The sequence below is a fragment of the Lagenorhynchus albirostris genome, chromosome 18 (assembly GCF_949774975.1).
Source record: "Lagenorhynchus albirostris chromosome 18, mLagAlb1.1, whole genome shotgun sequence".
NCBI lineage: Eukaryota > Metazoa > Chordata > Mammalia > Artiodactyla > Delphinidae > Lagenorhynchus > Lagenorhynchus albirostris.
The window spans coordinates 14,366,095-14,382,287 of record NC_083112.1 but is presented as its reverse complement, the minus strand read 5'-3'; the positions used below and the strand labels follow the sequence as shown (position 1 = coordinate 14,382,287).

The 16,193-nt window shown below is 44.0% G+C and overlaps 1 protein-coding gene across 3 annotated transcripts in view; it reads left to right on the top strand.

Annotated features, from left to right (window-relative positions):
• Nucleotides 1-16,193, top strand: part of LHFPL6 (LHFPL tetraspan subfamily member 6) — a 242,219-nt gene that overhangs the window by 20,813 nt on the left and 205,213 nt on the right. For 2 of the 3 annotated variants that reach the window (XM_060128962.1, XM_060128963.1), the window contains one exon: nt 10,661-11,235. In XM_060128962.1, coding sequence (XP_059984945.1) covers nt 10,851-11,235 — 385 coding nt within the window. In that variant the 5' untranslated portion in view covers nt 10,661-10,850. Of the gene's footprint in view, nt 1-8,932; nt 9,240-10,660; nt 11,236-16,193 lie in introns of those variants that run through there. The other variant, XM_060128961.1, reaches the window with a different exon arrangement.

The window sequence follows — 16,193 nt, the reverse complement described above, 5'->3', positions numbered from 1 at the left end:
CTATTTTCCACACTCAAATCCTCACACAGAGGGGTCAGGATAACGTGAGTACATTAAGTCTAACAATCTCATATCAATCACGCCCAACAGAACCACTAGGATTAGAATTTATTATTATTTTTTAAATTTTTATTTATTTATTTTTGGCTGCGTTGGGTCTTCGTTGCTGCGTGCAAGTTTTCTCTAGTTGTGGCTTGCGGGCTCTAGAGTGCAGGCTCAGTAGTTGCGGCTCACGGGCTTAGTTGCTCCACGGCATGTGGGATCTTCCCGGACCAGGGCTCGAACCCATGTCCCCTGAGTTGGCAGGCAGATTCTTAACCACTGCACCACCAGGGAAGCCCAGAACCACTAGGACTAGAATTTAAAAGTGAGGAATTTATGAGGTATAGAAAGAGTCCTGGAGGTGGAACCACCAGTCCTGGCTTGAGTCCTGGCTCTTCTTCCTCCTTGAGTGACTTGCAGAAGGACAGAAACTCTTAATTTCTGCTGCCTCATCTCTACACTGTCCATGGAGATAATCCCATCTTGCCTGCCTTGCAGGCTGCCATGGAAGTTTAGATGAAGGTACACGAAAACGTTTTTTCACGTGTGACGTGTTCTTCAAATGTGAAGCGTCGTCTTCAAGAACGTCCAGCGTAGAAAAGGACATACAACAAATAATACTTAAAAAAAAATAAATTTGTTATTTTGGACTACTTGGAACTGCACAGAATTTTGCAAAGATAGAAGACAGTATTCCCATATACCCTTCATCCAGTTTCAGTTTCCCCTCAGATGTTTTCATCTTACATACTGTGGTACATTTGTCAAAACTAAGAAACCAACATTGGCATCTTACTATGGACTAAACTCCAGACTTTATTTGGGTTTCCCCAGTGTTTCTACTGACGCCCATTTTCTGTTGCAGGATCCCCATCCAGGAGACCACATTGCATTTAGTTACCACATCTCCTCAGTCTCCTCTGATCTGTGACAGTGTCTCAGCCTCCCCTGTTTTTTTCGTAACCTTGACAGTTCTGAAGAGTACTGATCTGGTATTTTGTAGAATGTCCCCCAATATGGTTTGGTCGGGTGTGATTAGAGTGGGGTGATGGGTTTTTGGAGAGAATACCATGGAAGTGAAGTGTGCTTTGGTCACATCATATCGGGGGAAACTGGAATCCACACGTGGCCAGTAATGTTCATCTAGGTCACCTGGTTAAGGTGTTATCTGTCAGGCTTCTCCACTGGAAAGTTACTGTTTTTTTTTCCTTTCCATACTTCATTCTTCGTGAGATGTTGAGCCCACCCACCCTCCACGGAGTGGGGGAGGGGATAAGTTCCGCCTCGTGAGTGGAGATGGCGGGGGTGTCTACATACATTATTTAGAATCCTTCTGTAAGGAAACTTCATATTTTTTAAAACCATCAAATAACAAAAACAATACTGATTGATGCAAGCTTCCTTTTTTATTCCCTGCTTACTTAACCTCTGGTAAGAATGCTAAGCTTAGCCTTTCAGCCAACGGCAGAGAATGGGTGTAAGAATGAAGAGTCATTAAAGACCTAGAAGTCCACAAACCAGAAAATACTTTTATGCTAAGAGTTAACTATGTTTGATTTAGGCCAGGTCTACCTCATCATCTCCCTGCATATAGTTGACAACTAAAACATGTCATTTGCCATCTGGTTCTACAAGAATGAAGGCACTGGCCACTGCAGTCACTGACCTTCAGCACACCCTGAAAGGAGTTCAGAGCGGAGATCAGGAAAGAGGCACTCCGTGCTCTGGGAAAACTGGTAGAGCAGGCCTTCAGGTAGTCAGATACTTTCAGGAGAGATTTTGTGGGAACCTGGATTCTTGCATCTTCCCATACTTAGAAAAGCACTGAAACCATTAACTAAGATGTCTATTCCTTGTGACTAGCAGCAAACTTCTGCAGAAATGTGCTTGGTTGCATGTACCCTCTTTGCCCAAATCACATATACACTAACCCCCCCCCTTACCTCTTCAGAGCAGTCCCTCAGAGCTCTCTGAGAGGCTGTCTACTGGGCTATATAGTCCTCAGTAGTCCCCAAATAAACCTGAAATACACAGCTCTTACATCGTGCGTTTTTATTTCAGTCGACATAGTGAATGTCCCTTTGACACTCCAAGTGGACATGTCCTCCTCATGACACATTAATGCCCTCGTAGTAGCAATTGCATCACGGGATCCATATTTTTCCCATCCTTCACCAGACATGGCAAGTATCCTGTGTTGCCTTCAAGGTAGAAGATACAGCATTGTTCTTTATCCTTCCTTCCCAGGAGACAAAGCAAAACAGAACCGAAACCCAGAAACAGAACACCTGTCTTCTCACTCTTTGTTGGCCTCCCTCTCTGTGTGGCTCTCTTTCTGCCCCTCTCCTCCCCCCTCCTCCTCCCTCCCTCTGTCTCTGTCACTCTCTCCCTCTCTCCCCTTCCCAGCCTCTTTTCCTCTCTCTCCCCGTCTCCTCTCCCCAACTCTGCTGTTTATTACCCCCATGACCGCTTCTAATGTCTACCTGTTGACATGGTTGATGTACACTGCTCTTAATTCTATTTTTATTCTTATATCTTCTGTTTCTTGTCACCTTGCCCATGCTCTTTTGCTTTTAACACACGGAGACACTGATCTTTCAGAGACATCACTAGCAAGAAAGCTTTCTCTTTTCATCCACCCCTTCACTCTAGTTGGCGACTCAACCAAGCACAGCCTTTAAGAGACAGTCTTTGGCCTTTTGACTCAATGCTAACTGCTGAAAATTAGTTCCCTTCTTTTCTCCTTGATCCCTATTAGTAAAGACCTGGTGTTGCTGGCATATTGGTCACAAAATAGTAATATTTAAGTAACATTTAAGCATGCACACATTCAGTCTGTGATAGTTCTTAGTGGGGTCTCTCACGGGGGCCAATAAATAGCACTTTTCTTCCCCAGCTGCAATCTGAACAAACTGAGGGGGAAAAAGAGGCAGATGGAGACTAAAATATTATGATTATTACTGATAAAGGCTAAAGTGGAGGATGTGGCTTAGTGAGGGGCAAAGGGTCTGCTAATGGAGCCCAGAACTCAGCAGATTCACCCACCCTCTCTTCTCAGCAACGTGGATGAGGGCAGGTCTCCCATGTGGGAGATTCACCTACAAGAGAGAAGCAGCCCTGACCACGCCCACTGGCACGTGGTTTCTCCCTGGAGACACCAGTTGCCCCAAGGGTTTGAATGAGTGGAGAGAGGCCCGGTACATTTCAGCTAGATTTCTCCTGAGGAAATCCAGGGAACTGGGGAAGAGGCATTCCCCCTCTGCCGTTTCACAATTTCTGTAATATGAAATTATTTACTTTAGAAAAATCAGTGTTTGTTAACCCCTCTTAGTATTATAATACCAAATTCAGCATTTAAGTTTGGCTTTCTTCTGTTAGACTGTTGTGTTAGTATATTCAATCCTTGCAATGCATCTTATTTTGGTGAAGGAGGGTGGGATTTAAGATTTTTAAAATACTGTAGTACAAATCTTTGTGAATTCTCTCAGAAGTTATGACACTGGTGGAAAATATTATTATCCACATATACACAAAATTTTTATCTGTTTCTATGGAGACTGTTATATTCCTCTTTCTACATATTCTGGGAAAAGTTTTAAAAATTAGAAAACATAGTTGTAACACTGAAAAAGCCTGAGATGACTTTTGATACCAGAAGAAAAAAGAAGCATAATTTAAAAGTAGCAAAAGCATAACACTGATTCAGTATTAAACATAATTATGCACTGCTTTAAAATGCATACTGGGTCATGTAGCAAAAATATATTATGGACATTTCTCATTTTGATGGTTTAATGTGAAGTGTTTGCTGTGTTAAATGTGATTTAACACTTCACATGTTTTTTTCTTATGAATGAGTTATTGATTTAAAATGTGTATGCTACTTTAATTCATAAAAAGAATGCAGACAGCACCTCTGGGAGCAGGCCACAGACTGTATGCATCTTATTTCCATGAGAGCTTCTGGGGAATATAGTCATACAAATCACTATGTTTAGAAATAGTACATACGAGACATATGCAATTTCTACAGGGAAGAGGGGTCTCGAGTCTATCAAACACATCCTATCCTATCCTATTTCTGTCCTAGAAAATGAAATAGGCAACCTTACTTCAACAGGATGTTAGGATGGCTGTGGTAAATGTATGTATACAAATGGAAGAATAATCATCCTAGAAGCAATCCATGATCTCATCCAGAGACTACTTGAAATGGAGACCAGGAAATCTGAAAGGTCCCTTGTCCCATGAGATTTTTTTTTTTCCCTACAAATAAGATGGACACCATAGCAATACCTCGTTAAATCTGTTTTAAGAAGGCATTCATGAAGGGAAGGGGTAGTTTAGGAAGGAAGGAAATGGCAAAAAAAAATGAAGAACTTACCATGGTCTCTACTTATTTTAACCGTTTGCTGTTTCTGGGCTGAAATATCTGATTATAGTTTTTTAGCTAGTGGAACATTTCTTGGGGTATCTCCCAGCCTGTGTTGAGGAACAAATGATCCTTTCTGATAATAAACTGATAAACTCCCCAGCCAGGAACAGTTAAGGAAAATCTCTCTTCCTTGGCTCTATATGGAGTCTCTCCTTTCGTTATCCACTAGTTCTTTTGCATCTTACATCTTCCTGCATCTCTCTCTTGCTGGTCTGTCTTTGAGGTGTACCTCCCTGTATCAGGCCATTTATAATGCTTAGAATTTCAGTCTCCTTGAATTTCTCAAAGTTAAGACTTTAAGGGGAGACATTTTATCAGCTGTCTTCATAGCTATTCCTGTTTCTATTGCCAAGTTGTAAGGAGGGTCCATCTTCTCTAATACATGCTATAGATGAGGAATTGCCTACTGCAGCCACCGATTGCTGGAGAATGAATTCTCCCTTGACATCGTTCTGCCCTCTCTCTGCTCTGCTCTGCTTAGCGTCCGTGCTCTAATCCACTTAACTGTGTTGCTAGCTCTTGGACTGCAAGAGAACAGTTAGTTTGAATAGTCTAGCAGGTATTTATTTATTGCTAATCACAGATTTAAACAGCTAAGGGTTGGTTATTGGTCTCACCTAAGGGAAGTCTGAGAATAATGTAGCGGCCTAAGGAAGATACCATGGATCCAGACTCACCATTTTACTCCATCATTCTTAGAATGTGGGCTTTGTCCTAATGCTTTTCACCTCGTGGTTGAAAGATGCCTGCTGTGCTACAAAGTGTACCACATCCATTTTCTAAGGTTGAAGAAAGAGGGTGTGGATGTGATGAGACCAGCATCCCTCCACTTTCCTCTCATTGGCCGGCACTGTCACATGCCCCTCAAATTTCAAGACCAGCCGGGAAATGGAGATTTTAGCTTTCACTGCTTCGATTGGAGAGAAAGGTATGGAAGAAGAGGGTTGGGAAAGGACACTGTATCAGCCAAACTATAGTGATTGCCACGTATGTGAACTGAAGAAGCCCCTTTTCAACCAATCCCCAATGGTCAGCAGTTATTGATCCATGGTGTTTCCTATATTTCACTATCATACTCCTTCCCTAATTTCACATAGCACACTTTCTCTGTTTAAAAGATAAATACCCACTCTGTAGGCTACACTAGAACAGGGAAACAATCACAATAATATTCATTTGTTTATGAATTCCCTCAGTTAATGTTCAAATTATTGAGTATCTATCTTCTATTGCCAAGCACTGGGATACAATGTTGACTAATGTGTGTTTTTTTAATCATTGAGCAAATGTCTTATCTGTACAGTGCTTTATCAATTAGAAATGCTTTCAGATACTAAAAAGCAGAAATTTTAAATAACAATGACTTAAATCTACTTACAGTCTATAATTTACTTCTAAAAAATTCAAAAGGTGAGTAGCTCCACAATCTTAGGGTGCTAGGATTTATTTCTGTGATTTTCCTTGTAGCTACAAAAAGGCTGCCACAACTCTAAGCATTTTATTTTTCAATAATGTGTCCAAAAGGCGGCCAAGATGGTGAGAGAACTGTTCTCTCATGCTTCCTTCTTTAATCAGAGAATACAGTCTTCCCTAGAGGACTCCTCAGCTGATTCATTGTCTAGAATAGGGTCATGTGGCCACCAAAAGTATCTAGTGAATAAGAAAGAGGGATTGGGAATTAATATTTGGTAGCTAACCAAGAGTATTGTCCTAGATGCCTTATAGCTTTCCACATGTTTTTACATTCATGATCTCATCTTATGACTTAATGGGACTACCATCCAAACATGCTAGAAACTCAAACCTGGAATAAGAGGTATAAGCAGCATTTGCTATGTGAGAACTTCTGGCTGGGAAGTAATTTAAAGATCCTTTTGAAGGTGCAAATTTAATGCAAGGGTTTTAAAAAATAGTATAATGCATTTTGCCTATGAAGTATGCAAACAAGAACTCAAGGAGTAACACAGATGGCTCGGTAGTTTGGGAAGATAATTACACGGTGGAATGAAATGAGAGATCAGGATATATGGATTCGAGGCTCAGCTCTGGGTAAGACACTGGAAGGATTCTGAGCCTCTGCTTCCTCATCTGTAAAATCATATACTTGAACAAAATTAGATGACCCTAAACTTCTTCTCAAATATAACAGTATCTATATAATCATGATGCTAGAAGTCATGAGGTAGAATCATCTATTTCCAACCTCTTTTTACACATGAGAGAACTTAGGCCCAGAAAGGGCACCGCTTGTCCAAATTCACTCCTCTAAGTCAGAAATGTGAATCCTAGTATGTAATACGCTATGCTTTCCTGAGTAATTGATACTGCTTCCCGACAGATTAAAAAAGAAAACAACCAGCCTCCTCCTCTGTCTTCATCTTCATCTTAGGCAGAATCTCTTCAATAGCATTTACTGTTTAATAGAATGCAGATAATGAGATATTTTTTGAGGTCCACCTTTTAGCTGTAAGGTCTCAGCCAAATGACTTAACCTCTCTGTAAAGTAATAATTGTACCTCCTTCATATTTTTCCGCTTTTATTTTGAGGACTAGATAAAATAGTCTATTAAGAAGACTTAGTGTAGGGACTGAGACACAGCCAGGACTTAAATCTCAGCCAGCCATCTCGGTGCTTCAAACTCCAAATTGAGAAAGTGTCCTAGACCAATATCCACAGTGGGTGTGTGGAGGGTGAGTCCCAATCTCACTCTCATTATTTTGTCTTTATGGAGTCATACCTTCTACCTATACATGATACAGATCTGAAGGCTCTGTGTAATAACTAGGTCATGATACATAACAGAAAGTCAGGCCAACCATTATTAACACAGTCACTGAACTCATTAACCAGTGACTTGTACAAGACAAATAAAAATAAATCAGAGCATTTGATCAGGGATTCTGATCACGGAAGGGATGCAGGGGAACAGGGAACCATCGGACATTTTATTGAAACAGGTTTTCTCGACCTCAGAACTACTGATATTTGGGGCTGGATAATTCCGGGGGTCTGTCCTGTGCCTTGTAGGGTGTTTAGCAGCACCCCTGACCTCTGCCCACCAGATGCTAGTTCATGATAATCAAAAATATCTCCAGACCTTGCCTAATATCCCCTGGGAGGGGTCATACTCTCCCTTGAGAACCACTGTGAGAAAACTTGATACTACTGTGCATTTTTTTCTTTTTCTGGGAGGCTTATCCGTTTCACCATATTCTTAAAAAGGTCTATGACCTCATAAAGGGTTGGAACTAATTACACAAAGCCTTTCAAAATAATAATGAAAGAACGCACATCTCCAGCTATAATAAAAAAAAAAGTACTCTACCATAGCTAATTAAAAGGGTACAACTTGAAAATTTACTATGAAATATATACCTACCCAGTTATTAACTTTCAACTGCTTTGAAAAAGCACAAACTGTACTGAGGAAGTAGCTACTTCACAAACTGCTATTCCCAGATGGCAGGATTCTTAAAATACCGTCTTCAGCAGAGACCTACAGTCTACTGAATGTAGCTCTAAATTTCCAGAGAGGTTAGCGCTAATGACAAGAAAAGAAAAGAAAAAAAAACCTTAAGTCCAGAGGGGAAATCAGAATCCGTGTTTCTCAGTAAAGAAATTCAATGGCGGTATTGATTGCAAAATTGATTGGACGGAGGGATGGAAGAGAAAGGGGGGAGGGGAAGAGAGAGGAGAGGGGGAGAGCGAGAGAGGCAGAGACAGAGAGAGAAAGAGGAGGAGAGAGGGGGACAGACAGGGAGAAATGCTTCGAGAGAGGTTCCTGAAGAGGATGTTTCTTGGGGGAGGCTCGCTGTCATCTCCCCCTGCTTTCTCCCTGGCTTGGCTGGAAAGGCGGCTGCCTGACGGAATCCCTGAGCCTCGGGTTCTCTGCTCTCGCCTCTCATTCCCACGCCCACACTGGCCCTGTTCACCCCCTTACAAAGTGACCACGTGCCAAGAGCTCCTGAAAGCTCAAAAGGGTCACCGCGCCCAGTCTCTGAGGCGTTCCTTTCCATCTCCGTCTCCTAAAGGCGGTCGGAGACCGGAGCTTAAACCCCAAATACCAGACCCCCGAAAAACGAGCAGGGAGCGTGTTTCATCTTCCAAGCCCCTGGCGAGCACCCGAGAGGACAAGCAACTTTCGCCCCTACTTCTCGGTCTCTGCCTCCGCCACTCTCGCGTTGGAAGGAGTCGCGGGGCCACGAAGGCGGGAGAGGACTCGGGGCTGGAGGAGCCCAGACAGCCGCCCAGGGGGTGGGAGGAGACCCCGGCGCTCGGCGGCCGCGCCCCCCGCCCCGCCCCGCGTGCCGGGAGGGTCCCCGCCTTGGCGCGCCGCGCCCTCGCCGCGTCCGCTCCGAGTCCCGGCGGGCGCGAGGGGAGGGGACAGGAGAGAGAGGAGGGCCGGGCGGCGGAGGGGAGGAGGCGCTGCGTGCCTCGCCTGCCAAAGGCAGATCCGCCCCTCCGCCCGCGAGCTACAGCGCCCCGCGCGCGGCCACAGCGCTCCGCCCGAGCCGCCGCCAGAGAGCCGCGGGAAGCGGGGCTGCACGGGTGGCGGCGCCGCGCGTCCTCCCGGAGCCCTCCGCCTGCTGCCGGCCCCTGCTCTCCCTCCCGCGTCGGGCCCGGGGGCTCCGCGGCTGTTAGGGACCGCGGCGAAGAGGGAAGGACGGTCTTGCGTGCCGTGGATGCTCCGCCCGGGAGAGACAGCAAGTTGTGAGTGCGCCCCGGCGCCGGCAGAGAAGGTGGCCTCCGCCCGCCAGCCATGTGAGTCCGCGCGCGGCTGCCCCGGGGCGCGGGCTCCGCTCCTTTTTTCTCCGGACGCCGGAGTTGGGCTGCTCCCGGGCTCCGGACTTCCTGAGCTGGGCTGCCGGCCGGCTCTCCCTGCCCGCCGCGTCCGCTGCTGGCGTCTGCCTCCGGGGGGTGCTGCCTGCCCATCCTCATCCGCTCCCTCCGCGGAAAACGCCCCTCTCCCGCTTTGGGGGTTGAGGGATCCTTGTGTGTCTTCGGGGTGGAGTGGGGGAGGCCTTTGCTGGGGGCTGGCTAACCCCGGGGCGCCTTGCCCCAGCGCGAGGTGAGGGCGGTCTCCACCCCACGTCCCCGTGCCACCCGTCTTCCCCAGCCTCCGGGCCCAGCAGACCAACTTCAGCCGCTAATGCTGATGCTGACCGCAGTTGACAAGATTAAAAAAAACAAACAAGTAGCCGGAACTCCCCTGGAGTGACACACTGGGGTGGAAATGGGGTGGTGGGTGGGAAGGAAAGGGCAGGGGCGAGGGTTGGGAAAGGAGGGGGTGGGTGACGTCAAGCTGGAGTTAAAAGAGTCCTGGGGACGGAACTGGGGTGCGTGGCTCTGGGCTTCTGCATTCGCTGTGAAAAGTGTGGGAAGTGGTTCTGGAACTCTTTCTGAGAGGGAGGGAGGTATGGAAGTGAATGCACGTGGAATCACTAGAATGACTGGGGATCGATGTAGAGTCCTGGCAGGTGTGGATTCTTTTTCAGATTAGATAGTGACACTCGTTCAGCAGTAGAGATGGTTCCAATAATTTAATTGGAGGCCGTGAATCAAAATTGCAGGTATGAAAATAAGCCGTACGCAGGCTTTCTTTCGTTGACACTAGAAGCTAGTTGAGATTGAAGGCATTCACAAACGCTACTGAATGAGGACTGGGGATGCCTAATAGTTCCATCCATTCTGTATGCCTGGGCAGTGTGTAATTGTGATCCTAGTTATTTTGTTCGGGCTCGTGCAGAGTGTTAATGCACCTAAAGGGACACAGAGAAGTTGCGACAAGTTATGAGCATGAACTTGCAAGCCAACTGAACAAACCCCTGTATGGTTCATTTTATTATGACATTCGGAATTATGTTTACTGCCGGTAAATATGCTACATTACTTTTAATGTGAGTATATGAAATGAATTCACTGGCTTGGCAAGTAGAAGTCATGCATTTCTTTAAGTGCATGAGTTAATTTGGGGACATTTATAGGAGATAAAGACATGAAAAAGGTTTGAGCCAGTCTGACAACATTTGAATTACGGAGAAGTTTATAGAGAGGGGATTCTTCTCACTTTTGAAGTATGGAGGCATCTTTGTTTATTCATTGAAAGTTGTAGACCAACTGAATCGGTGTTAATCGCATTTCTAAAAACATTTAACTTTTAATATTTCTTATGGTTTTACCAGGGACCATCTTCCTTACTGCACAGGATGGGAAGTTGATGCCCAGTAAGACTGAAGATCCGTTCTGTTAATAGACACTCTCCCATCACAGAACTGTGGATTACCTGTGGGTCCCCGGTGGTTTCACACCTTCACTCCCTCCTGCAGACCCAGAACAGTTACTTTGGGTCCTCTTTGCCCCGTCTGGTGAAAGATGGCATCCAGTCTGACTTGCACCGGGGTCATCTGGGCTTTGCTCTCGTTTCTTTGTGCTGCCACCTCCTGCGTGGGGTTCTTCATGCCTTACTGGCTCTGGGGATCTCAGCTGGGCAAGCCTGTGTCCTTCGGTACTTTCCGGAGGTGCTCGTATCCCGTGCACGATGAGAGTCGGCAGATGATGGTGATGGTGGAGGAATGTGGGCGCTACGCCTCCTTCCAGGGCATCCCCAGCACAGAATGGAGGATTTCTACCATCGTGACAGGCCTGGGCTGTGGCCTCCTCCTGCTTGTGGCGCTCACCGCCCTCATGGGCTGCTGTGTGTCGGAGCTCATCTCCCGGACAGTGGGAAGAGTGGCTGGAGGAATTCAGTTTCTGGGGGGTAAGTGACTTCGCTAAATTTACATTGTTTACTGGAACCCCAAAGCAATATTGAAAGTTGTGTTCCAGTTATCTACTGAGATTATGGTAATTGACCCTTGGAACGCTCAGGGGACATAGACTCTGGGGACAGATTGCCAAAGTCAAAGATGCTTTACAACTTCAAGAGCTCTTAATTCTGTACATCCTTAAACATGGACATCATTGGCCTGCTCAGTACCACATCTGTGAGGCAGTAGTGTCTAGGTTGTTTATAATGTAGTCCAGGAGACGGTCTGGATTTTATAGCTGCTGGCTCTTTATGATCAACAACAAGCAATTACAGTATCTGTGTCTTTCTGGAATCCTCAGGTCTTAGGAGATGAACCCTTCATAGAAAAGTAGAAAAGGTTTTTGATTCAACATTGTCATCATAAGCCTTTTATCCTTTTTGGTGGATGTAAAATTGAGCCCTGCCCCATCTTAAACTATATTTCTAAATAAATGATGACTGTTTTAAATGAGAGATCAATTTTACATGAACAACTATGAATTTAACCATGCCACAAAGATAGGCTTCAGTACCTTGTTAGGGCTGAACTTCTCCCGGTGCTTTTGCTGTGAAGGAGAAAAAAAAAAAAAGAGTATTTAGCAAGTGATGTGTGTTTGTTTCAAAGGGACTGGCCAGTCTCACTAACACTAGAAAAGATGTGATTTTTACTTGGGTTGCCTCCAACAAGTATTGCTTCAATATCTCTGGTCATATGGTTTTAATTATACTTCATGTATTTTCTGCTGTGCCTTTCACCTCCATTTTTCAACCTGACGGGCTGAACTCGTGTGATTTATAGTCTGCCTTGGTGAAATAGGACAACCTCTGTAGATAGTACAGAGTTCAAGAAAACAGGAAGCCAGGAAAACGTATAAAATGTATTCGTAACTTCATTACAAAGTAAAAGTCTGTTGCTCTTTCATTGGGTGTTTTCTCATGGTCTTCGCTGAAAAATGCAGGAGAAGAAAAAACATTAAAAATGGAGAGTTCTGGAGTAGAGTCTATATTGGAGAAACCCCAACAGATGATTTCAGATGATTTAATATAAAACCTTCAAGTAACATTTTGGGTCAGAAAATTCTTGTGCTAAAAATTCACGCGGCTGAAAGTTTTGCGTTTCTGAGTCAGAGATACATTGTTTGCAGTTCTTGATTTCCTTACCAGATGTAACTTTGTTCTCATCTGTTTTTTCCCGCTGGTCTTGCATCCCACTCTGCCCTAGGAGGCAAGCTGGGGGACTTACTATCCTTCCTCTACTGCTTCACTGTTCAGCATTGAGCACAAGTCTTGTGTGTGATGTGTGGATTCCTACAGAAAGACAGTACAGTAAAGCTATTAGGCAGTATAATGAGGTTTTTGTAGAGTGGAAATACAAACCCAGAGTTAAAAACTTGTTGATACCACAGATTTGAAGAATAGGACTAATGCCAGGAATATTTTTAAGGTTTTTTTCCTTTAAGAATAAACTTGATTTGCTGTTTGTGTTTCACTTGGCTCAGGAAAAATACTGGGGCGGTTTCTTTTTCTCCTCTTCTGGTAAATATTCCTTTTCCTTTTCTTCTTCGTTTTAGGGCAGGGACTACTGTTATTTCTGGCAGAACCGGAAAGTGCTTACAAAGAGAAATCAGTTTTTATTGATTACCTTTAAACGTGTAATGAAGGAAGGCAACAGGAAGTAAATCTGAGACTGGTGAGATTTATAGATTTGAGGGAATTATAAAGAGCTAAATGTTCTACTTTACATAAAACTCAAGGGGAAAGGCCATTGGGGAAGTTATGTATACTTTTTAAAGGACTGTTTTTTCCTTAGTATATGCTTTTCATGAACTCTGGTTTGGTAAGAGTTACTGACATTGAGCTGAAGATATAGGTTATTATTAGCATTCCTCAAATCCTGGCAGAAAATAATTCTGAATGTAAAACCTAAGAGGGCTTTTCTGATTCGAACCTTTTGAGGGCCCGAGTAAGTAAATACATCCCATTACCCAAGACAGTAGTCATTTTAGAATTAAAAAATAACTTGAATTACGGAAAAGGTTTTGAAAAATCTGCCATTAAACATTACCATTTAGTGATAGACCAGTTGACCAAAAAAATGCTTCAGAAAGAATTACTCCTGTTGTTCATTTCATAATTGTTTGAGTTTTTATTCATAAGAAAAAGTGGTAAATAATTTTATTTTATGAAAGTTTTCATAAAATGGGTGGGTTTCATAAAGACTGCAAAGTACCAAACCACTGGGTTCTATGAATTCCGTCAATGGCCATGCTTCCGAAATACAGTCAAAGTGCAGGGCACTCTGCTATAAGGCGGGTTCTTCTACTAAAAATGATTCACCCAGAAAGGTTATGTTTAGCTAAAGTTAGGATTGCTCCAGAACAACAGGAAACAGGATAATGGCAAAGTACAGAGGCATCCTACTTAAACATGCCTGCTGTGTCTGGAGTTTGCACATATGGTGTAACATCAGGCAGTAAAACCCCTGCAGTACTTTGGAACTAGTTAAAGGACAAAGTGTCAACCTTCATTTTGAATTGTCTTGCTGTGGTTGGTTAGAGGTCAAAATGTCACCTGTAAACGGGTGGAACAACACAGAATGGGACTGTTGTCCATGGACATTTACTACCTATAAAAGAAATACTTCAAGGAATCAATGACTTCTGCCTTTCTTGTGGTAACTTGAGCATAAACTTTAATTGCCACCATCTCCATCTTATATTTGAAGTCATGTCTTGGTCATAATTTTTAAAAACGAGCCTGGGTTGAATTTTACCCTCAATTGAATTTTTAAAAGGCATGTAGAAAGCCTTTGAGAAATATCACGCGTAATAAAAATGTTAACATGCAGAGATTATGATAATGGTGTTATGAGAAAATAGAGGTTCTAATGTTGTTTTTGTTTGTGGAACACAAAATCATGTGCTTTCAAATACTGTTGTAGTCATTAAGTACTTTAACAGAATTTTTGAAACTTCATACCAAACTTTTGACGTACGTGTTAGTAAAATATCTTACTTACATGCTCTGTAAGCGAAGCATGTAAGAACGCAGTAAAGACATATTAAGGCTATCTTAAGTTCTGCCCACTGGTGCTTGCAATTGTCAGGGTCTGAATTTGTAGATTTCATCTTTGGAAACTGCTGGTGCTCTAAGGAGGGGGTATGGAAAAGAGTCCCAAATTGGTATTATTCCACATTTAGTTTGGATGTGAGTCACATATATGTATAAAATGAGTGTAGACTACTAATCAGTGGCAAACAACTACCTTCCCAGTGTAGATACTGCTCTGTCCTGAGAAGCCAGGGGAGACCCATCTCCTCAACTAATTGATGGTTACATGCTGCTCAAGACGGTGATGATGACAGAGTGTTTCTTAGAGCATCCCCGTCTCTGTGCTGAAAGCATCATTGCCTCTCCAGAGTCCCCTCACTGTAGGGCTCCACCTGGGCTGTCTTTCATCCCTTTGGGTGAGGGCTTCGGACTTCTCCCCTTGCTGCACTTTGAACCTGACCTGACGTATGGTGTGTCCCATCGTGCTTTCCTTCATATCCAGGCTCCGTCAAGTGACAGCTGAGGAATAAGATAAGTAAGTGTTGGCGTATTAATGGGCATGGTGGCTTTTTAGTGACAGTGTCTTAACTGAAAGAAGTTGCTCTAATTTTAAGAAATCGAGCCATTTCTTGGGCCAGTTGGGGGGGCAGGCAGAGCTCTCTTTGTTCCTCTTTAAATTGCGCCTCACAGATCACAAGCTCCTCCTGCTTCCTTCAGCTCCCTCTAACCTTACAATATAAAGTCCAGGCAAGCGGCCTTGAGTTCTGAGCCGGTGGTTCTCAAACTTTAGCATGCATCGGAGTCACCCTCAGGACTTTTTAAAACAGATTTTTGGAGCCCACCCAGGGCGGCTCCCTGATTAGTAGGTTTTGGGGGGTTGGCCAGGGGAGTTGATAATGTGTATTTCTAACAAGTTCCCAGATGATGCTAGTTCTGAGACCACCGCCTTGAGAACCCTGCTCTAAGTTCATCATTTTGTATTTTTTAAGATGTGACTTCTGGTAGATGGCTTACATTCAGAATTTAGTTAATGTTTAGTTTTTATCATGATCTTATTTACACCTCTCTGACTGGACTGTAAAAAGACCCCATCTCTGTGGTTTGGTATTGACTGAACACATCAATCTATCCTGTTTTTTTCTTTTTTTTTTTTTGCGGTACGCGGGCGTCTCACTATTGTGGCCTCTCCCGTTGCGGAGCACAGGCTCCGGACGCACAGGCTCAGCGGCCATGGCTCACGGGCCCAGCCGCTCCGCGGCATGTGGGATCTTCCCGGACCAGGGCACGAACCCGTGTCCCCTGCATCGGCAGGCGGACTCTCAACCACTGCGCCACCAGGGAAGCCCATATCCTGGTTTTTGACACAGAAAATTATCCTGGAATTCTCTCTCTTAATACATGTTATATACACATCATAATGATCATTTATATATTATATATGTATTCTTTTATTTATCATGGCCCTATACCAGAAACAAGATTTGACAGATGGAGAACTCAAAATAAGACCTTAATACATCCTCTATAGTTCTCAGGCAGTGGATTTGTGGTAAGGAATTGGCTAACTGAAAGACGTAAAGATCTTACTGCAGTAGGACCTTGTTGTCCATCCATTCTGTACATACTAGTTTGCATCTGCTAATCCCAAACTTCCAATCCTTCCCTCTCCCACCCTCTTCCCCGCCCTCTGCCTTGGCAACCACAAGTCTTTTCTCCATGTCTGTGAGTCGATTTCCGTTTCATAGGTAGTTTCATTTGTGCCATAGTTTAGGAGAATCATTTGATTTTTAACTTGCTTTCCTTTGTTGCCTCCATCTAACACAGCTGTAGCCTGATCCTTCTGAGGCCAGGGTCTGTCTGGACTGGTTAACTTCACT